General features: G+C 51.8%; 1 protein-coding gene across 1 annotated transcript in view; it reads right to left on the bottom strand.

Annotated features, from left to right (window-relative positions):
• LOC123993760 (catenin alpha-1-like) overlaps window positions 1–22,952 on the bottom strand; it is a 263,702-nt gene that overhangs the window by 86,067 nt on the left and 154,683 nt on the right. The window contains 5 exon segments of the mRNA XM_046296236.1: window positions 1,467–1,667; window positions 2,834–2,874; window positions 2,876–2,943; window positions 4,558–4,602; window positions 13,418–13,510. Coding sequence (XP_046152192.1) covers window positions 1,467–1,667; window positions 2,834–2,874; window positions 2,876–2,943; window positions 4,558–4,602; window positions 13,418–13,510 — 448 coding nt within the window.

Below are 22,952 nucleotides of genomic sequence, written 5' to 3' on the forward strand. Positions count from 1 at the left end.
GGGTGAGGAGAGAGGGGGTGAGGAGAGAGGGGTGAGGAGAGAGGGGTGAGGAGAGGGGTGAGGAGAGAGGGGTGAGGAGAGAGGGGGGAGAGAGGGGGTGAGGAGAGAGGGGTGAGGAGAGAGCGGGGTGAGAGGGAGAGGGGAGAGGAGAGAGCGGGAGAGGGGTGAGAGCGGGAGAGGGGTGAGCGGGAGAGGGGTGAGCGGGGAGAGGGGTGAGCGGAGAGGGGTGAGCGGGAGAGGGGTGAGCGGGAGAGGGGTGAGCGGGAGAGGGGTGGGAGAGGGGTGAGCGGGAGAGGGGTGAGCGGGAGAGGGGTGAGCGGGAGAGGGGAGCGGGAGGGGTGAGCGGGAGAGGGTGAGCGGGAGAGGGGTGAGCGGGAGAGGGGTGAGCGGGAGAGGGGTGAGCGGGGAGAGGGGTGAGCGGGAGAGGAGGTGAGCGGGAGAGGGGTGAGCGGGAGAGGGGTGAGCGAGAGGGGTGAGGGTGAGCGGGAGAGGGTGAGCGGGAGAGGGGTGAGCGGGAGAGGGGTGAGCGGGAGAGGTGGTGAGGAGAGAGGGGTGGGAGAGGGGTGAGCGGGAGAGGGTGAGCGGGAGAGGGGTGAGCGGGAGAGGGGTGAGGAGCGGGAGAGGGGTGAGGGGAGAGGGGTGAGCGGGAGAGGGGTGAGCGGGAGAGGGGTGAGCGGGAGAGGGGTGAGCGGGAGAGGGGTGAGCGGGAGAGGGGTGAGCGGGAGAGGGAGAGCGGGAGGGGAGTGGAGAGGGGTGAGCGGGAGAGGGGAGAGGGTGAGCGGGAGAGGGGTGAGCGGGAGAGGGGTGAGCGGAGAGGGGTGAGCGGGAGAGGGTGAGCGGGAGAGAGCGGGAGAGGGGAGAGGTGAGCGGGAGAGGGGTGAGGGAGAGGGGGTGAGCGGGAGAGGGGTGAGGGGAGAGGGGTGAGCGGGAGAGGGGTGAGCGGGAGAGGGGTGAGAGAGGGGTGAGCGGGAGAGGGGTGAGAAGAGAGCGGGAGAGGGGTGAGCGGGAGAGGGGGAGCGGGTGAGAAGAGCGGGGGTGAGGAGAGCGGGGGTGAGGAGAGAGCGGGGTGAGGAGAGAGCGGGGTGAGGAGAGAGCGGGGTGAGGAGAGAGAGCGGTGAGGAGAGAGCGGGAGAGGGGTGAGGAGAGAGCGGGAGAGGGTGAGGAGGAGAGCGGGAGAGGGGTGAGGAGAGAGGGGAGGGGGTGAGGAGAGAGCGGGAGAGGGGTGAGGAGAGGGCGGGAGAGGGGAGAGGAGAGAGCGGGAGAGGGGGGAGGAGAGGGCAGGAGAGGAGAGACCAGGAGAGGGAGAGGGGAGAGCAGAGAGCGGGGAGAGGGGTGAGGAGAGAGCGGGAGGGGGAACGGGAGAGCGGGAGAGCGGGAGGGGGAACGGGAGAGCGGGAGGGGGAACGGGACAGGGGGAGAGGAGGTAGGGAGACTACCACCGGTAGAGACAGAGAGACAGATGTTACCTGTGTTGGTGAGCAGCTTGGTGGCCTCCAGAACCTTCTCTGTATAGACTCCAGGTTCATAGTTGTCCATCTCACACGTGACCACATGGACCACTCTGGCGGCGCGGCCACGGATGGCGCCGGCCGTGCGGTCCAACCCGTCCACATCCTTCTCCTGCAGCGCTATCACACACTTGTTCACGTCCTCCAGAATGTGGTTCTCTGGACAGGAAGAATCACCCAGTGTTTATTCATAGAGGGACGATTAGAGACACATGGCTTGACAGAAAGTGGGTTCTGAATCTCAACTCCTACAGAACAAACAGCAGGAGAGGAATCAGAACGCGTCATGGGGTAAACTAAACCCCCGAGCTCGCTGGCGACCCTACGGAAACTATGAGTTGTCATGGGGTAAACTAAACCCCCCGAGCTCGCTGGCGACCCTACGGAAACTATGAGTTGTCATGGGGTAAACTAAACCCCCGAGCTCGCTGGCGACCCTACGGAAACTATGAGTTGTCATGGGGTAAACTAAACCCCCCGAGCTCGCTGGCGACCCTACGGAAACTATGAGTTGTCATGGGGTAAACTAAACCCCCCGAGCTCGCTGGCGACCCTACGGAAACTATGAGTTGTCATGGGGTAAACTAAACCCCCCGAGCTCGCTGGCGACCCTACGGAAACTATGAGTTGTCATGGGGTAAACTAAACCCCCCGAGCTCGCTGGCGACCCTACGGAAACTATGAGTTGTCATGGGGTAAACTAAACCCCCCGAGCTCGCTGGCGACCCTACGGAAACTATGAGTTGTCATGGGGTAAACTAAACCCCCGAGCTCGCTGGCGACCCTACGGAAACTATGAGTTGTCATGGGGTAAACTAAACCCCCGAGCTCGCTGGCGACCCTACGGAAACTATGAGTTGTCATGGGGTAAACTAAACCCCCCGAGCTCGCTGGCGACCCTACGGAAACTATGAGTTGTCATGGGGTAAACTAAACCCCCCGAGCTCGCTGGCGACCCTACGGAAACTATCTTCCAGACGGGCTGTTTTCTCCCTCTTCATGTCAGAGAAGGTTTGAAGTATATTTTTTGATATTACAAATCTACCTTTAACCATATATAATATTACAAATCTACCTTTAACCATATATAATATTACAAATCTACCTTTAACCATATATAATATTTAAAAAACTACCTTTGACCATATATAATATTTAAAAAACTACCTTTGACCATATATAATATTTAAAAAACTACCTTTGACCATATATAATATTACATTCTAGCAAAGCACACACACTCAAGAGAATATTCTCAAAGTGAATATGTATTGGCATGCAAATGAGATGAGCCCTGAAAAGAAAGCTCCGCCCTTCCTACTCACCGGACACACAGAGGAAGTCGTCGATGCTGGTGATGTCATCGGGCGTCAGTGAGAACGCGGACCTGCTTCTCCCAGGACTCTTTGAAGAGGTCCATGTTGTCCTGGGCAACCTTACTGTTGGGCTTGGCAGCTAGAGCCAGAGCCGTTAATCACCTGTTAAAGAGCATTCACACCAAACTACAGCAGGTAGTATAACATGACACTTCCTTATCCATCAGACCAACACACACACCTACGGAAACTATGAGTTGTCATGGGGTAAACTAAACCCCCCGAGCTCGCTGACCCTACGGAAACTATGAGTTGTCATGGGGTAAACTAAACCCCCGAGCTCGCTGGCGACCCTACGAAACTATGAGTTGTCATGGGGTAAACTAAACCCCCCGAGCTCGCTGGCGACCCTACGGAAACTATGAGTTGTCATGGGGTAAACTAAACCCCCGAGCTCGCTGGCGACCCTACGGAAACTATGAGTTGTCATGGGGTAAACTAAACCCCCGAGCTCGCTGGCGACCCTACGGAAACTATGAGTTGTCATGGGGTAAAGAGCCCCCCGACTCGCTGGCGACCCTACGGAAACTATGAGTTGTCATGGGGTAAACTAAACCCCCCGAGCTCGCTGGCGACCCTACGGAAACTATGAGTTGTCATGGGGTAAACTAAACCCCCGAGCTCGCTGGCGACCCTACGGAAACTATGAGTTGTCATGGGGTAAACTAAACCCCGAGCTCGCTGGCGACCCTACGGAAACTATGAGTTGTCATGGGGTAAACTAAACCCCGAGCTCGCTGGCGACCCTACGGAAACTATGAGTTGTCATGGGGTAAACTAAACCCCGAGCTCGCTGGCGACCCTACGGAAACTATGAGTTGTCATGGGGTAAACTAAACCCCCCGAGCTCGCTGGCGACCCTACGGAAACTATGAGTTGTCATGGGGTAAACTAAACCCCGAGCTCGCTGGCGACCCTACGGAAACTATGAGTTGTCATGGGGTAACCAAACCCCCGAGCTCGCTGGCGACCCTACGGAAACTATGAGTTGTCATGGGGTAAACTAAACCCCCGAGCTCGCTGGCGACCCTACGGAAACTATGAGTTGTCATGTCAAACCCCGAGCTCGCTGGCTAGAAGCCCCCCCGAGCTACCTTTAACCCTATATGAGTTGTCATGGGGTAAACTAAACCCCCGAGCTCGCTGGCGACCCTACGGAAACTATGAGTTGTCATGGGGTAACCTAAACCCCCCGAGCTCGCTGGCGACCCTACGGAAACTATGAGTTGTCATGGGGTAAACTAAACCCCCCGAGCTCGCTGGCGACCCTACGGAAACTATGAGTTGTCATGGGGTAAACTAAACCCCCCGAGCTCGCTGGCGACCCTACGGAAACTATGAGTTGTCATGGGGTAACCATATATAATATTACAAATCTACCTTTAACCATATATAATATTACAAAACTACCTTTGACCATATATAATATTACATTCTAGCAAAGCACACACACTCAAGAGAATATTCTCAAAGTGAATATGTATTGGCATGCAAATGAGATGAGCCCTGAAAGAAAGCTCCGCCCCCTTCCTACTCACCGGACACACAGAGGAAGTCGTCGATGCTGGTGATGTCATCGACGGCAGTGAGAACGCGGACCTGCTTCTCCCAGGACTCTTGAAGAGGTCCATGTTGACCAGGAGAGAGAGAGAGAGATGTTGTCCTGAGAGAACCTTACTGTTGGGCTTGGCAGCTAGAGCCAGAGCCGCGTTAATCACCTGTTAAACATTCACACCAAGAGACAGAGAGAGAGATAACAGACAGAGATCAGACCAACACACAGAGAGAGAGAGAGAGACCAACACACAGAGAGAGAGAGAGAGACCAAGAGAGAGAGAGAGAGAGAGAGAGAACAGAGAGAGAGAGAGAGAGAGAGAGAGAGAGAGAGAGAGAGAGAGAGAGAGAGAGAGAGAGAGAGAGAGAGAGAGAGAGAGAGAGAGAGAGAGAGAGAGAGAGAACACACAGAGAGAGAGAGACCAACACACACAGAGAGAGAGAGAGACCAACACACACACAGAGAGAGAGAGACCAACACACACACAGAGAGAGAGAGAGAGACCAACACACACACACAGAGAGAGAGACCAACACACACGCACACACAGAGAGACCAACACACACACACACACACAGAGACCAACACACACACACACACACAGAGAGACCAACACACACACACACACACACACACACAGAGAGACCAACACACACACACACACACACAGAGAGACCAACACACACACACACACAGAGAGAGAGACCAACACACACACACACAGAGAGAGAGACCAACACACACACACACAGAGAGAGACCAACACACACACACACAGAGAGAGACCAACACACACACACACACACAGAGAGAGAGACCAACACACACACACACACACACAGAGAGAGACCAACACACACACACAGAGAGAGAGAGACCAACACACACACACAGAGAGAGAGAGACCAACACACACACACAGAGAGAGAGAGACCAACACACACACACACACACACACAGAGAGACCAACACACACACACACAGAGAGACCAACACACACACACACACACAGAGAGACCAACACACACACACACACACAGAGAGACCAACACACACACACACACACAGAGAGACCAACACACACACACAGAGAGAGAGAGACCAACACACACACAGAGAGAGAGAGAGACCAACACACACACAGAGAGAGAGAGAGACCAACACACACACACAGAGAGAGAGACCAACACACACAGAGAGAGAGAGACCAACACACACAGAGAGAGAGAGACCAACACACACAGAGAGAGAGAGACCAACACACACAGAGAGAGAGACCAACACACACAGAGAGAGAGACCAACACACACAGAGAGAGAGACCAACACACACAGAGAGAGACCAACACACACACAGAGAGAGAGAGAGAGACCAACACACACACACAGAGAGAGAGAGAGAGAGAGACCAACACACACACACAGAGAGAGAGAGAGAGAGAGACCAACACACACACACAGAGAGAGAGAGAGAGAGAGACCAACACACACACAGAGAGAGAGAGAGAGACCAACACACACACACAGAGAGAGAGACCAACACACACACACAGAGAGAGAGAGAGAGAGAGAGAGAGAGAGAGAGAGAGAGAGAGAGACCAACACACACACAGAGAAAGAGAGAGAGAGACCAACACACACACAGAAAGAGAGAGACCAACACACACACAGAGAGAGAGAGAGACCAACACACACAGAGAGAGAGAGAGACCAACACACACACACAGAGAGAGAGAGAGAGAGACCAGACAGAGAGAGAGAGAGAGAGAGAGAGAGAGAGAGAGAGAGAGAGAGAGAGAGAGAGAGACCAACACACCACCCACTGTGTTTTGGCAGGGTTTACCCCCACCCACTGTGTTTTGGCAGGGTTTACCCCCCACCCACTGTGTTTTGGCAGGGTTTACCCCCACCCACTGTGTTTTGGCAGGGTTTACCCCCACCCACTGTGTTTTGGCAGGGTTTACCCCCACCCACTGTGTTTTGGCAGGGTTTACCCCCACCCACTGTGTTTTGGCAGGGTTTACCCCCACCCACTGTGTTTTGGCAGGGTTTACCCCCACCCACTGTGTTTTGGCAGGGTTTACCCCCACCCACTGTGTTTTGGCAGGGTTTACCCCCACCCACTGTGTTTTGGCAGGGTTTACCCCCACCCACTGTGTTTTGGCAGGGTTTACCCCCCACCCACTGTGTTTTGGCAGGGTTTACCCCCCACCCACTGTGTTTTGGCAGGGTTTACCCCCACCCAATGTGTTTTGGCAGGGTTTATCCCCCACCAACTGTGTTTTGGCAGGGTTTACCCCCACCCACTGTGTTTTGGCAGGGTTTACCCCCCACCCACTGTGTTTTGGCAACAGTATTCACTAATTGATGAATAGGAGAGATTCGCTGGGAAAAGGGTGAATGAGCAACAGCTTGTTTTCTTGGGGAAATACATGTGGTGAGATGCAAGCTGAGGATGAATGGGAGTCATTAGGTGAGATTAAAGAGTCAGAGAAAGAGGCGAGAGACAGAGAGAGGAAGAGGCGAAAGAGAGAGGAAGAGGCAGAGAGAGAGGAAGAGGCGAAAGAGAGAGAGGAAGAGGCGAAAGAGAGAGAGGAAGAGGCGAAAGAGAGAGAGGAAGAGGCGAAAGAGAGAGAGGAAGAGGCGAAAGAGAGAGAGGAAGAGGCGAAAGAGAGAGAGGAAGAGGCGAAAGAGAGAGAGGAAGAGGCGAAAGAGAGAGAGGAAGAGGCGAAAGAGAGAGAGGAAGAGAGAGACAGAGAGAGGAAGAGAGAGACAGAGAGAGGAAGAGAGAGCCAGAGAGAGCCGAAGAGACAGAGAGAGCCGAAGAGACAGAGAGAGCCGAAGAGACAGAGAGAGCCGAAGAGACAGAGAGAGCCGAAGAGACAGAGAGAGCCGAAGAGACAGAGAGAGCCGAAGAGACAGAGAGAGCCGAAGAGACAGAGAGAGCCGAAGAGACAGAGAGAGCCGAAGAGACAGAGAGAGCCGAAGAGACAGAGAGAGACGAAGAGACAGAGAAGGGAAGAGACAGAGAGAGCCGAAGAGACAGAGTGAGCCGAAGAGACAGAGAGAGCCAGAGACAGAGAGAGCCGAAGAGACAGAGAGAGAGAAGAGACAGAGAGAGACAGAGACAGAGAGAGACAGAGACAGAGAGAGACAGAGACAGAGAGGGAAGAGGCAAAGAGACAGAGACACAGAGTGTGAGACAGAGACAGAGAGTGAGACAGAGACAGAGTGTGAGACAGAGACAGAGAGTGAGACAGAGACAGAGAGTGAGACAGAGACAGAGAGTGAGACAGAGACAGAGAGTGAGACAGAGACAGAGTGAGACAGAGACAGAGAGTGAGACAGAGACAGAGAGTGAGACAGAGACAGAGAGTGTGACAGAGACAGAGAGTGTGACAGAGACAGAGAGTGTGACAGAGAGTGTGACAGAGAGTGTGACAGAGACTGTGACAGAGAGTGTGACAGAGAGAGACAGAGACACAGAGAGTGAGACAGAGCCACAGAGAGAGAGACAGAGCCACAGACTAGAGTGAGACAGAGCCAGAGGAGAGACAGAGACACAGAGAGAGAGAGACAGAGCCACAGACAGCCGAGAGAGAGAGACCCTGCTAGAGACAGAGACACAGCCCTGAGAGGACAGAGACACAGCCCTGCTAAAGGACAGAGACACAGAGAGAGGACAGAGACACAGAGAGAGGACAGAGAGCGAGAGACCAGGAAGAGCCCTGCGAAAGGACCAGACAGAGAGCGAGGGGACAGACTAGTAGGAGAGGTTTGTCAGGGACCAGGGACCCGCCCTGCTAAAGGACCAGCCGACCCGCCCTGCTAAAGGACCAGCCGACCCGCCCTGCTAAAGGACCAGCCGACCCGCCCTGCTAAAGGACCAGCCGACCCGCCCTGCTAAAGGACCAGCCGACCCGCCCGTAATGAGTGATTTTATTGGAGGTGCTGAAGGTGGAATACATTTTGATATATTGGGTGGAATAAACACTGTGCATAGAAGGAAGTAATGACGAAAGTTGCTCTGTGAAACTCAATATTTTGACATAACGTTTGGCAATCTGGTTAATGGGACCTCTTTCTGAAAGTAGGATGAGATCCTGTCTCAACTGGGAGCAGGACGGGCTGTAGGTCGGATGGAAATGAAGGTTGGCAGAGCTAGCTATATGATTCCCAAACCAAAGCCTCCAGACACTGGAGGTTTCAGCAATATGACTGGTAGACTTACAGGGGGTTGGCTAGCTGTAGGGCTGGCACAGCTGAGGGGAGAGAAGGGGCCTTTAAGGTGTTAAGTGTTGGCAGGGATGTGGGGGGGAATGGGGGGCTGGAAGTGTGAAGTGTTGGCAGCTTGACAGGGCTATGAGGCTGGAGAGAGAGAAAGGAGAGAGAGAAAGGAGAGAGAGAAAGGAGAGAGCGAGAGAGAGAAAGGAGATGAGAGCGAGAGAGAGAAAGGAGATGAGAGAGAGAGAGAAAGGAGATGAGAGAGAGAGAGAAAGGAGATGAGAGAGAGAGAGAAAGGAGATGAGAGAGAGAGAGAAAGGAGATGAGAGAGAGAGAGAAAGGAGATGAGAGAGAGAGAGAAAGGAGATAGAGAGAGAGAGAGAAAGGAGATGAGAGAGAGAAAGGAGATGGAGAGAGAGAAAGGAGATGGAGAGAGAGAAAAGGAGATGAGAGAGAGAGAAAGGAGATAGAGAGCGAGAGAAAGGAGATGAGAGGAGAGAGAAAGGAGATGAAAGAGAGAAAGGAGATGGAGATGGAGAGGAGAGAAAGGAGATGGAGATGGAGAGAGAGAAAGGAGATGGAGATGGAGAGAGAGAAAGGAGATGGAGATGGAGAGAGAGAAAGGAGATGGAGAGAGAGAGAAGGAGATGGAGAGAAAGGAGATGGAGATGGAGAGAGAGAAAGGAGATGGAGAGAAAGGAGAGAGAGAGAGAAAGGAGATGGAGAGAAAGGAAAGGAGAGGAGAGAAAGGAGAGAAAGGAGATGGAGATGGAGAGAGAGAAAGGAGATGGAGATGGAGAGAGAGAGGAGATGGAGAGATGGAGAGAGAGAGAGAGAAAGGAGATGGAGAGAGAGAAAGGAGATGGAGATGGAGAGAGAGAAAGGAGATGGAGAGAGAGAAAGGAGATGGAGAGAAAGGAGAGAGAGAGAGAGAAAGGAGAGAAAGGAGATGGAGATGGAGAGAGAGAAAGGAGATGGAGATGGAGAGAGAGAAAGGAGATGGAGAGAAAGGAGAGAGAGAGAGAGAAAGGAGATGGAGAGAAAGGAGCGAGAGCGAGAGAAAGGAGAGAAAGGAGATGGAGATGGAGAGAGAGAAAGGAGATGGAGATGGAGAGAGAGAAAGGAGATGGAGATGGAGAGAGAGAAAGGAGATGGAGAGAGAGAAAGGAGATGGAGAGAAAGGAGAGAGAGAGAGAGAAAGGAGAGAAAGGAGATGGAGATGGAGAGAGAGAAAGAGATGGAGATGGAGAGAGAGAAAGGAGATGGAGAGAAAAGGAGAGAGAGAGAGAGAAAGGAGATGGAGAGAAAGGAGCGAGAGCGAGAGAAAGGAGAGAAAGGAGATGGAGATGGAGAGAGAGAAAGGAGATGGAGATGGAGAGAGAGAAAGGAGATGGAGAGAAAGGAGAGAGAGAGAGAGAAAGGAGATGGAGAGAAAGGAGAGAAAGGAGATGGAGAGAAAGGAGAGAAAGGAGCGAGAGAGAGAGAGAAAGGAGCGAGAGAGAGAGAGAAAGGAGCGAGAGAGAGAGAGAAAGGAGCGAAAGGAGCGAGAGAGTGAGAGAAAGGAGCGAGAGAGTGAGAGAAAGGAGCGAGAGAGAGAAAGGAGCGAGAGAGAGAGAGAGAAAGGAGCGAGAGAGAGAGAGAGAAAGGAGCGAGAGAGAGAGAGAGAAAGGAGCGAGAGAGAGAGAGAGAAAGGAGCGAGAGAGAGAGAGAGAAAGGAGCGAGAGAGAGAGAGAGAAAGGAGCGAGAGAGAGAGAGAGAAAGGAGCGAGAGAGAGAGAGAGAAAGGAGCGAGAGAGAGAGAGAGAAAGGAGCGAGAGAGAGAAAGGAGCGAGAGAGAGAGAGAGAAAGGAGCGAGAGAGAGAAAGGAGCGAGAGAGAGAAAGGAGCGAGAGAGAGCGAGAGAGAGAAAGGAGCGAGAGAGAGAGAGAGAGAGAAAGGAGCGAGAGAGAGAGAGAGAGAGAAAGGAGCGAGAGAGAGAGAGAGAGAGAAAGGAGCGAGAGAGCGAGAAAGAGAGAGAGCGAAAAGGAGCGAGAGAGAGAGAGAGAGAAAGGAGCGAGAGAGCGAGAAAGAGAGAGAAAGGAGCGAGAGAGAGAGAGAGAAAGGAGCGAGCGAGAGCGAGAAAGGAGAGCGAGAGAAAGGAGCGAGAGAGAGAGAGAGAGAGAAAGGAGCGAGAGAGAGAGAGAGAGAGAAAGGAGCGAGAGAGAGAGAGAGAGAAAGGAGCGAGAGAGAGAGAGCGAGAAAGGAGCGAGAGAGAGAGAGAGAAAGGAGCGAGAGAGAGAGAGAGAAAGGAGCGAGAGAAGAGAGAGAAGAGCGAGCGAGAGAGAGAGAGAAAGGAGAGAGCGAGAGAGAGAGAGAAAGCGAGCGAGAGAGAGAGAGAAAGGAGAGAGAGAGAGAGAGAAAGGAGCGAGAGAGAGAGAGAAAGGAGCGAGAGAGAGAGAGAAAGGAGCGAGAGAGAGAGAGAGAGGAGCGAGAGAGAGAGAGAGAAAGGAGCGAGAGAGAGAGAGAAAGGAGCGAGAGAGAGAGAGAAAGGAGCGAGAGAGAGAGAGAAAGGAGCGAGAGAGAGCGAGAAAGGAGAGAGCGAGAGCGAGAAAGGAGAGAGCGAGAGCGAGAAAGGAGAGAGCGAGAGCGAGAAAGGAGAGAGCGAGAGCGAGAAAGGAGAGAGCGAGAGCGAGAAAGGAGATGGAGATGGAGAGAGAGAAAGGAGAGCGAGAAAGGAGATGGAGATGGAGAGAGAGAAAGGAGATGGAGAGAAAGGAGAGAGAGAGCGAGAAAGGAGAGAGCGAGAGCGAGAAAGGGGAGAGCGAGAAAGGAGAGAGAGAGCGAGAAAGGAGAGAGCGAGAGCGAGAAAGGGGAGAGCGAGAGCGAGAAAGGAGAGCGAGAGCGAGAAAGGAGAGCGAGAGCGAGAAAGGAGAGCGAGAGCGAGAAAGGAGAGCGAGAGCGAGAAAGGAGAGCGAGAGCGAGAAAGGAGAGCGAGAGCGAGAAAGGAGAGCGAGAGCGAGAAAGAGCGAGAAAGAGCGAGAGAGCGAGAAAGAGAGCGAGAAAGGAGAGCGAGAGCGAGAAAGGAGAGAAAGGAGAGCGAGAAAGGAGAGCGAGAGCGAGAAAGGAGAGGAGAGCGAGAAAGGAGAGAGCGAGAAAGGAGAGCGAGCGAGAAAGGAGAGCGAGAGCGAGAAAGGAGAGCGAGAGCGAGAAAGGAGAGCGAGAGCGAGAAAGGAGAGAGCGAGAAAGGAGAGCGAGAAAGCGAGAAAGGAGAGAGCGAAAAGGAGAGCGAGAAAGGAGAGAGCGAGAAAGGAGAGCGAGAAAGCGAGAGAGCGAGAAAGCGAGAGCGAGAAAGGAGAGAGAGCGAGAAAGGAGAGAGCGAGAAAGGAGAGAGCGAGAAAGGAGAGAGCGAGAAAGGAGAGAGCGAGAAAGGAGAGAGCGAGAAAGGAGAGAGCGAGAAAGGAGAGAGCGAGAAAGGAGAGAGCGAGAAAGGAGAGAGCGAGAGCGGAGAGAGCGAGAAAGGAGAGCGAGAAAGGAGAGAGCGAGAAAGGAGAGCGAGAAAGGAGAGAGCGAGAAAGGAGAGCGAGAAAGGAGAGCGAGAAAGGAGAGAGAGAAAGGAGAGCGAGAAAGGAGAGCGAGAAAGGAGAGCGAGGAGAAGCGAGAAAGAGCGAGAAAGGAGAGAGCGAGAAAGGAGAGAGCGAGAAAGGAGAGAGCGAGAAAGGAGAGCGAGAAAGGAGAGCGAGAAAGGAGAGAGCGAGAAAGGAGAGCGAGAAAGGAGAGAGCGAGAAAGGAGAGAGCGAGAAAGGAGAGCGAGAAAGGAGAGCGAGAAAGGAGAGAGCGAGAAAGGAGAGAGCGAGAAAGGAGAGCGAGAAAGGAGAGCGAGAAAGGAGAGCGAGAAAGGAGAGCGAGAAAGGAGAGCGAGAAAGGAGAGCGAGAAAGGAGAGCGAGAAAGGAGAGCGAGAAAGGAGAGCGAGAAAGGAGAGCGAGAAAGGAGAGCGAGAAAGGAGAGCGAGAAAGGAGAGCGAGAGCGAGAAAGGAGAGCGAGAGCGAGAAAGGAGAGCGAGAGCGAGAAAGGAGAGCGAGAGCGAGAAAGGAGAGCGAGAGCGAGAAAGGAGAGCGAGAGCGAGAAAGGAGAGCGAGAGCGAGAAAGGAGAGAGCGAGAGCGAGAAAGGAGAGCGAGAGCGAGAAAGGAGAGCGAGAGCGAGAAAGGAGAGCGAGAGCGAGAAAGGAGAGCGAGAGCGAGAAAGGAGAGCGAGAGCGAGAAGAGCGAGAGCGAGAAAGAGCGAGAGCGAGAAAGGAGAGCGAGAGCGAGAAAGGAGAGCGAGAGCGAGAAAGGAGAGCGAGAGCGAGAAAGGAGAGCGAGAGCGAGAAAGGAGAGCGAGAGCGAGAAAGGAGAGCGAGAGCGAGAAAGGAGAGCGAGAGCGAGAAAGGAGAGCGAGAAAGGAGAGCGAGAGCGAGAAAGGAGAGCGAGAGCGAGAAAGGAGAGCGAGAGCGAGAAAGGAGAGCGAGAGCGAGAAAGGAGAGCGAGAGCGAGAAAGGAGAGCGAGAGAGAGAAAGGAGAGCAAGAGAGAGAAAGGAGAGCAAGAGAGAGAAAGGAGAGCAAGAGAGAGAAAGGAGAGCGAGAGAGAGAAAGGAGAGCGAGAGAGAGAAAGGAGAGCGAGAGAGAGAGAGAGAGAGAGAGAGAGAGAGAGAGAGAGAAAGGAGAGCGAGAGAAAGGAGAGCGAGAGAGAAAAATAGAAAATAAATAGAAAGAGAGAGAGAGAAGAGAGACCGGCAGGTACCTGGGGGCAGAGTGTCTCCAGCTGGGAAGCGGCCATACGGACCAGCTTGACTCCCTCCTCATTATTACAGATGGAGCAGGCCAGGTTGGCCACCTAGACGCAGGAACAGACAGTCAGACTCACACCTACATACACACTGCACAGCACTATAGACATTTACTGTCTCCATCTCATCACACAGACAGTCAGCTTCTGATTATACACAGCATGTAGCTAGAAAACAAAACAACAGACTCCCACTCACATCCACAGACCGCATGGTCAGCGTTTCCCCTAGATTCATTTAGCAGAGGAATCTTTGACACCACTCCTAAAAATGAATTATAAAAATATATAATTTGCTTCTTTTTTTTTTTACGGGGGGGGGGGGCAGTAAAACATGTTCAGTGTCAGTTGGGATGGTGCCAGGTTTCCTCCAGATGTGATACTTGGCATTCAGGCCAAAGACTTCAATCTTCATTTCATTAGTCCAGAAAATCTTGTTACTCATTGTCTGAGAGTCTTTAGGTGCCTTTTGGCAGACTCCAAGCAGGCTGTCATGTGACTTCTACTGAAGAGTGGCTTCCGTCTGGCCACTCTACCATAAAGGCTTGATTGGTGGAGTGCTGCATAGATGGTTTTCCTTCTGGAAGGTTCTCTGGAGGAACTCTGGAGCTGTTGGAGTGACTATTGGGTTCTTTGTCACCTCGAAGCCCAAGGCCCTTCTCGCCCGATTTCTCAGGTTGTGCCGACACAATCCTGTCTCGTAGCTCTACGGACAATTCCTTCGACCTCACGGCTTAGTTTTTTGCTCTGACATGCACCTGTCAACTGCGGGACCTTATATAGACAGGTGTGTGCCTTCCCAAATCATGTCCAATCAATTGAATTTTACCACAGGTTGGACTCAAAATCAAGTTGTAGAAAAGTCTCAAGGACGATCAATGGAAACAGGATGCATCCGAGCTCAATTTAGAGTCTCATAGCAAAGGGTCTGAATACTTAATTTAAATAAGGTATTTGTTTTAATAAAAATGTTTTGCTTTGCTATTATGGAGCACTCTGTCTAGATTGAATTTAAATCCATTTTAGAATAAGGCAGCAAGGGGTCTGAATACTTTCTGAATCCACTGTATATCATCAGGTTGTATGGCCATATGGGCCCCTGCTGTTGATTCAGTGGAAAATCCATCGGTTTGAATTAACACATGGTTGAGGGGGGGTTAATGGAGAAACAGGAATCAGCAGTTATATTGCTGAAGTAGAAATCATTCTATTCCATAAATTGGGTTCCAGAATCGCCACTTATAATTTCAAAACAAGCTGTCACAGTTATGGAGAGTAAATGACAGAACTATTTCATGGACCGACGTTCTAACAGGTTTACAATTGTATCAATTCTATTCCACTAAAGATTCCGGTGGTGATATATTCTGTCATTCTAAATTCACTCCAGGTTAAGATTAAATCCATTTATAAAAAGAGAATAAAAGGAGGTGGACTCCCCCCCCCCTCTCCTTCCCCTCTCTCCCCTTCCCTTCTCTCCCCCTTCTCCCTCTCTTCTCCCCCCCCCTTCCCCCTCTCCTTCCCTTCTCCCTTCTCCCTCTCTCCCCCCTTTCCTTCCCCTCTCTCCTTCCCTTTCTCTCCCCCCCCCCTCTCCCCCTTCTACCTTTCCCTTCCCCCCCCCCCTCCCCCCTTCTACCTTTCCCTACCTTCCCTCTCCCCCTTCTACCTTTCCCTCTCCCCTTCTACCTTTCCCTCTCCCCCTTCTACCTTTCCCTCTCCCCCTTCCCTTTCCCTCCCCCTTCTACCTTTCCCTCTCCCCCTTCTACCTTTCTTCCCCCTTCTACCTTTCCCTCTCCCCCCTTCTACCTTTCCCCTTCCCTCCCCCTCTCTCCCCTTCCCTCCCCCTCCTCCCTTCCCTCCCCCTCCCCTCTCCCCTTCCCTCCCCCTCTCCTCCCCCTTCCCTCCCCCTCTCTCCCTTTCCCTCCCCCTCTCTCCCTTTCCCTCCCCCTCTCTCCCTTTCCCTCCCCCTCTCTCCCTCTCGGGAGTAAAGAAAGTGTCGTTAAGTTAGGTTACCTTCCCAATTCCTAAATATCAACACCCAGGGAATGGAGTAATCAATACGGGGTGTAAATAACAGTCAACCCTTTATCAATAAGTAAGATAAAGTGGATCAGAGAAGAGCAGAGAGAGGGGGGGGCACCTGCTACAGGTTTAGGACTGATTCAGAAAACACTGACAATGTCACGTGGGCCAGAATGAAACCGTACGGTATTGGTGTCAGCCTTAATATTTAATCCACATGCAACAGTACTGCTAGCTACACACACACACACACACACACACACACACACACACACACACACACACACACACACACACACACACACACACACACACACACACACACACACACACACACACACACACACACACACACACACACACACACACACACACACACACACACACACACACACACACACACACACACACACAGAGCAGAGGTTCTCTATAGTCATATAACTCAGCATATTCTCTATAGTCACACAACACTAGAATGAGTCATTCTACACAGCGAGTGGTGACGTGTCATTAAATAGAACATTATTCTCCATGGTTACCGGTTAGTGAGAACGCTACCGTCTGGTTGCCCGGGGTGACTGGTCGTCTGACTGGGTGGCTGTAATGCTGACTGGTGCAGTAACACCGACACTGTTCCTGCCTGGCCTATTGAGGTAGTGGGCAGTCTAGATGCACGCTGTAGTGCAGGGAGGGAGACTACGGTACCGTGGTGCAGGGAGGGAGACTACGGTACCGTGGTGCAGGGAGGGAGACTACGGTACCGTAGTGCAGGGAGGAGACTACGGTACCGTAGTGCAGGGAGGAGACTACGGTACCGTAGTGCAGGGAGGGGACTACGGTACCATAGTGCAGGGAGGGGACTACGGTACCGTAGTGCAGGGAGGGGACTACGGTACCATAGTGCAGGGAGGGGACTACGGTACCGTAGTGCAGGGAGGGGACTACGGTACCGTAGTGCAGGGAGGGGACTACGGTACCGTAGTGCAGGGAGGGGACTACGGTACCGTAGTGCAGGGAGGGGGACTACGGTACCGTGGTGCAGGGACGGGGGGACTACGGTACCGTGGTGCAGGGACGGGGGGACTACGGTACCGTGGTGCAGGGACGGGGGGACTACGGTACCGTGGTGCAGGGACGGGGGGACTACGGTACCGTGGTGCAGGGACGGGGGGACTACGGTACCGTGGTGCAGGGACGGGGGGACTACGGTACCGTGGTGCAGGGACGGGGGGACTACGGTACCATGGTGCAGGGACGGGGGGACTACGGTACCGTGGTGCAGGGACGGGGGGGACTACGGTACCGTGGTGCAGGGACGGGGGGACTACGGTACCATGGTGCAGGGACGGGGGGACTACGGTACCGTGGTGCAGGGACGGGGGGACTACGGTACCGTGGTGCAGGGACGGGGGGGGACTACGGTACCGTGGTGCAGGGACGGGGGGGACTACGGTACCGTGGTGCAGGGACGGGGGGATTACGGTACCGTGGTGCAAAATCCAAAATCACATTTACATCAGTATTCAGACCCTTCACTCAGTACTTTATTGAAGCACCTTTAGCAGTGATTACAGCCTCGACTCTTCTTGAGTATGACGATACAAACTTGGCACACCTGTATTTGGGGAGTTTCTCCCATTCTGCAGATCCTCTCAAGCTCTGTCAGGTTGGACAGGTCTATACAGACATGTTCAATGGGGTTCAAGTCCAAAACAATCCTCCACATGAACACTCCCTTCCCTGTCATCAAGCCCATAGTTCTCCACATGAACACTCCCTTCCCTGTAGTCAAGCCCATAGTTCTCCACATGAACAATCCCTTCCCTGTAGTCAAGCCCATAGTTCTCCACATGAACACTCCCTTCCCTGTCATCAAGCCCATAGTTCTCCACATGAACACTCCCTTCCCTGTCATCAAGCCCATAGTTCTCCACATGAACACTCCCTTCCCTGTCATCAAGCCCATAGTTCTCCACATGAACACTCCCTTCCCTGTCATCAAGCCCATAGTTCTCCACATGAACACTCCCTTCCCTGTCATCAAGCCCATAGTTCTCCACATGAACACTCCCTTCCCTGTCATCAAGCCCATAGTTCTCCACAGGCTATTCTCCCCCTTTCAACACCATTCCATGTTCTACTCATTCTAATCCGTATTAGGGTGTATATGGACCAGATGACCGTACCTCAGTGCTCGCTCCCTCCCCCCGCTCGCACGCTCTCTAATCATTCAGAGCGTCAGAGGACTCCTAGTCGTGTCATCCCCTAATGACACTGCCGACAAGATCCCAAGTCCTAATGGCCCTTTCCTCCGATTCCTCCACCAGGCTTGCTCCCTGTCCCACATGGTAACTCTCTGGCCTGCTCCGGCTCCCTGTCCCACATGATAGCCCTCTGGCCTGCTCCGTCTCCCTGTCCCACATGATAGCCCTCTGGCCTGTTCCGGCTCCCTGTCCCACATGGTAACTCTCTGGCCTGCTCCGGCTCCCTGTCCCACATGGTAACTCTCTGGCCTGCTCCGGCTCCCTGTCCCACATGGTAACTCCCCTGTCCCACATGGTAACTCTCTGGCCTGTTCCGGCTCCCTGTCCCACATGGTAACTCTCTGGCCTGCTCCGGCTCCCTGTCCCACATGGTAACTCTGGCCTGCTCCGGCTCCCTGTCCCACATGATAGCCCTCTGGCCTGCTCCGGGTCCCTGTCCCACATGGTAACTCTCTGGCCTGCTCCGGGTCCCTGTCCCACATGATAGCCCTCTGGCCTGCTCCGGCTCCCTGTCCCACATGGTAACTCTCTGGCCTGCTCCGGGTCCCTGTCCCACATGGTAACTATCTGGCCTGTTCCGGGTCCCTGTCCCACATGGTAACTCTCTGGCCTGTTCCGGCTCCCTGTCCCACATGGTAGCCCTCTGGCCTGTTCCGGCTCCCTGTCCCACATGGTAACTCTCTGGCCTGCTCCAACTCCCTGTCCCACATGGTAGCCCTCTGGCCTGCTCCGGGTCCCTGTCCCACATGGTAACTCTCTGGCCTGCTCCGGCTCCCTGTCCCACATGGTAACTCTCTGGTCTGCTCCGAGTCCCTGTCCCACATGGTAACTCTGGCCTGCTCCGGCTCCCTGTCCCCTATGGCCCCCCACTCAACCCGTCTGCACCATCCACAGAGTCAAATGGCAAGGGATCGGTCATGGGCCATCCATAGGGACAAGTGAGAGGTCATTTTTAAAATGTCAGTGCATGACACTGACAGTTACAAAGTTCATTCACTGGGGGGGGTATTTCAAGTCAACTGATGAAGACTGCTAATGTTGTTCGAAACATGAGCATCATGCTATTAGGGAAAGTCGGATGGCGTTGTACACTGTGCACAGATGACCATAAAACACGAGAAACGCCTTATCCATTGAGCGCAATGCGTTTCCTTTCTTCTTCTTCTTTATGTTTTCAGATGTTTGTTACATCTCACTGATGATGTCACTTCCTTTGGCAACGTAAACACACACACACACACATATATATATACACATATCCCATGCCAATAAAAGCCCCTTTTAGAATGGACTTGACAGAATGAGCGAGAACGCTTGAGAGATGGAGTGAGAGGAAGGGTTGATGAGAGAGGGAACACAAGAAAGGGAGGGGATGATGAGGGAGAGAAAGAGTGCAATACATTTATTTGACAAAAGCGTCCCTTTTCGTATCAGTCTGAAAACCACTGTGGCAGTCAGAACACAACGCAGCAGGGGAGAAGTGCTCTCGTTCCCTCCCTGTGTTACGCTGTCTCGGTCTGTCAATAAGTAGTAGGTGGATGGAGATCCAACTGTTTAGACAATGAATCCCCGTCCCCAGGGGAATCACTTAACCTTGTCAGGCTGGGGGAGGTTTGGCTACTCTGGGCCAGGTTTAAAGTGGGCTCTCCACAGCTGTGACCAGCCATACAGAGTCTTTGTCTTTCTGTCTGACGGCTCAAAAATCACAACACCATGGCTAGGGCACAAATGGCACCCTACATAGTGCACTAGCCTTACAGGCACTGGTCCAATGTAGTTCACTACATAGGGAATAGGGTGACATGTGGAACTACATCCGCCTTCTGCTCCGGCATCTTTCATAAAGCTCAAGTCGGTTGAATCAAAGCCGTCGCAGACGATGATCTCATGCTACGATTTTGCCGTCCCAGGGGGGGGGGGGGGGGTGTCTTGGGTCGTTCAGTGTGACAGGTTCTGGTTCTGACATTAAACTACCTCTACGTGCTGACGTCTTGGGTCGTTCAGTGTGACAGGGTCTAGGTCGGACATTAAACTACCTCTACGTGCTGACGTCTTGGGTCGTTCAGTGTGACAGGTTCTGGTTCTGACATTAAACTACCTCTACGTGCTGACGTCTTGGGTCGTTCAGTGTGACAGGGTCTAGGTCGGACATTAAACTACCTCTACGTGCTGACGTCTTGGGTCGTTCAGTGTGACAGGGTCTAGGTCGGACATTAAACTACCTCTACGTACAGACGTCTTGGGTCGTTCAGTGTGACAGGGTCTAGGTCGGACATTAAACTACCTCTACGTACAGACGTCTTGGGTCGTTCAGTGTGACAGGGTCTAGGTCGGACATTAAACTACCTCTACGTGCGGTTGTAGGTTCTGACAAAGTTGCAGTGGTGTCAGAAATGTTGAGCCGTTATGGCAGAGCCGATCCGGGAGACTGAACAATTAGAAAGACTGCACTGGGCATGCCCACAATAATACGATTGTGAATAGTCAGATTAATAAATAGTTCGATTTAAACGTTTTACATGCTGTGCCAGAAGAAGAGTTTCACTAGTCTTGGTTCACATGACATTCGCAGTCAATCTACCTGAGGAAAAATAAACGTTCTACAGCGACAATGTTATTTTGGGGAAGCCTATTTGTTTCGGAGTTTGGACAAAAGTTTTTCTGAGGAAACTATTTCCACGATTGCTTACTTTCAGTTTTTCCTCAGTTCACTCGCGCATAAGAGTGAGGCTTTAACAGCCGGTGCTGACACACAATCAGATCCAGTTGGTGTTGAACAGGCCAATCGCAGAATGTGTAGACAGATTTAACAGCCGGTGCTGACACACGATGAGATCCAGTTGGTGTTGAACAGCCGGTGCTGACACACAATCAGATCCAGTTGGTGTTGAACAGGCCAATCGCAGAATGTGTAGACAGATTTAACAGCCGGTGCTGACACACGATCAGATCCAGTTGGTGTTGAACAGCCGGTGCTGACACACAATCAGATCCAGTTGGTGTTGAACAGGCCAATCGCAGAATGTGTAGACAGATTTAACAGAGATCAAGTTGGTGTTGAACACCCGGTGCTGACACACGATCAGATCCAGTTAGTGTTGAACAGCCGGTGCTGACACACGATGAGATCCAGTTGGTGTTGAACAGCCGGTGCTGACACACAATCAGATCAAGTTGGTGTTGAACAGCCGGTGCTGACACACAATCAGATCAAGTTGGTGTTGAACAGCCGGTGCTGACACACAATCAGATCAAGTTGGTGTTGAACAGCCGGTGCTGACACACAATCAGATCCAGCTGGTGTTGAACAGGCCAATCGCAGAATGTGTCGACAGAACTGAAGCTAAATCGCACAATCTGGCCAGGTTGTTCAAAATTAAATTTAACATCGCACAGTGTGACCGATGTGCCAAGGCCTTTAGTCAGTGTTGGTTTAGATGGAGAGTTGGTGTCGAGTGTCTTTTGACAAACAGGAGGAATGACAACACACGTGTACTGCAGCTTTCCACTGCACGGCTACCCAGGAGCACAATCACACAAGGAATTTGCTGAGACTAGGTGCTAGCTACTGGCCTAATTCCATTGTTCTGTTCTCAACATACACAAACATTGGGAACACCTTATCCATATTGAGTTGAACCCCCCCCCACCTTCAGTTGCCCTCAGAACAGCCTCAATTCGTCAAGGACTCCACAAGGTGTAGAAAGCGTTCCAAAGGGATGATGGTCCATGTTTACTCCAATTCTTCCCACAGTTGTGTCATGTTGGCTGGATGTCCTTTGGGTGGTGGACCATTAATACACACAGGAAAACTGTTGAGAGTGTGAAAATCCCAGCAGCGCTGTCAGTTCACACAAGCCGGTGCGCCTGGCACCTACTACCATACCCCGTTCAAAGGCACTTAAATATTTAGTCTCTCCTATTCACCCTCTGAATGGCACACATACACAATCCATGTCTCAATTGTCTCAAGGGTTAAAATTCCATCTTTTAAAAAAAAAACTCTTACGGATCCACCCCTTTTTTCTCCAATGTTCACCTAAAATGACACCCCCAAATCTAACTGTCTGTAGCTCAGGACCTGAAGCAAGGATATGCATATTCTTGATACCATTTGAAAGGAGACACTTTGAAGTTTGTGGAAATGTGAAAATAATCCTGGAGAATATAAACACATTAGATTTGGTAAAAGATCACTTAATATTTTTTTATATACATTTATTTCTTTGAAATGCAAGAGAAAGACCATAATGTATTATTCCAGATCAGGCACAATTTAGATTTTGGCCACTAGATGGCAGCAGTGTATGTGCAAAGTTTTAGGCTGATCCAATGAACCATTGCATTTTTGTTTTTTAAAAATTGTCAAGACTGGCCAAATGTGTCTAATTGGTTTATAAATAACTTTTCATGTTCAAAACTGTGCACTCTCCTCAAACAATAGCATGGTATTATTTCACTGTAATAGCTACGGTAACTTGGACAAGAACTTACACTTTCTGCCCATATCAGATAGGTCTATGTCCTGGGAAATGTTCTTGTTACTTACAACCTCATGCTAATCATGTTAGTGCACGTTAGCTCAACCGTCCCGTGGGTGGGACACAGATCTGTAGAGATCCTTACGAGGATTTATTGAACTGTCTCCTCCCCCTTCATCGACACTGATTGAAGTGGATTTAACAAATGACATCAATATGGGATCATAACTTTCACCTGGATTCACCTGGTCAGAGTATGTCATGGAAAGAGCAGGTGTTCCTAATGTTTTGTATAGTCACTATTGTATTGTCAGTGTATGTCATGGAAAGAGCAGGTGTTCCTAATGTTTTGTATAGTCACTATTGTATTGTCAGTGTATGTCATGGAAAGAGCAGGTGTTCCTAATGTTTTGTATAGTCACTGTATTGTATCGTCAGTGTATGTCATGGAAAGAGCAGGTGTTCCTAATGTTTTGTATAGTCACTGTATTGTATCGTCAGTGTATGTCATGGAAAGAGCAGGTGTTCCTAATGTTTTGTATAGTCACTGTATTGTATCGTCAGTGTATGTCATGGAAAGAGCAGGTGTTCCTAATGTTTTGTATAGTCACTGTATTGTATCGTCAATGTCATGGAAAGAGCAGGTGTTCCTAATGTTTTGTATAGTCACTGTATTGTATCGTCAGTGTATGTCATGGAAAGAGCAGGTGTTCCTAATGTTTT

This window comes from Oncorhynchus gorbuscha, linkage group LG13 (assembly GCF_021184085.1).
Source record: "Oncorhynchus gorbuscha isolate QuinsamMale2020 ecotype Even-year linkage group LG13, OgorEven_v1.0, whole genome shotgun sequence".
Classification (NCBI taxonomy): domain Eukaryota; kingdom Metazoa; phylum Chordata; class Actinopteri; order Salmoniformes; family Salmonidae; genus Oncorhynchus; species Oncorhynchus gorbuscha.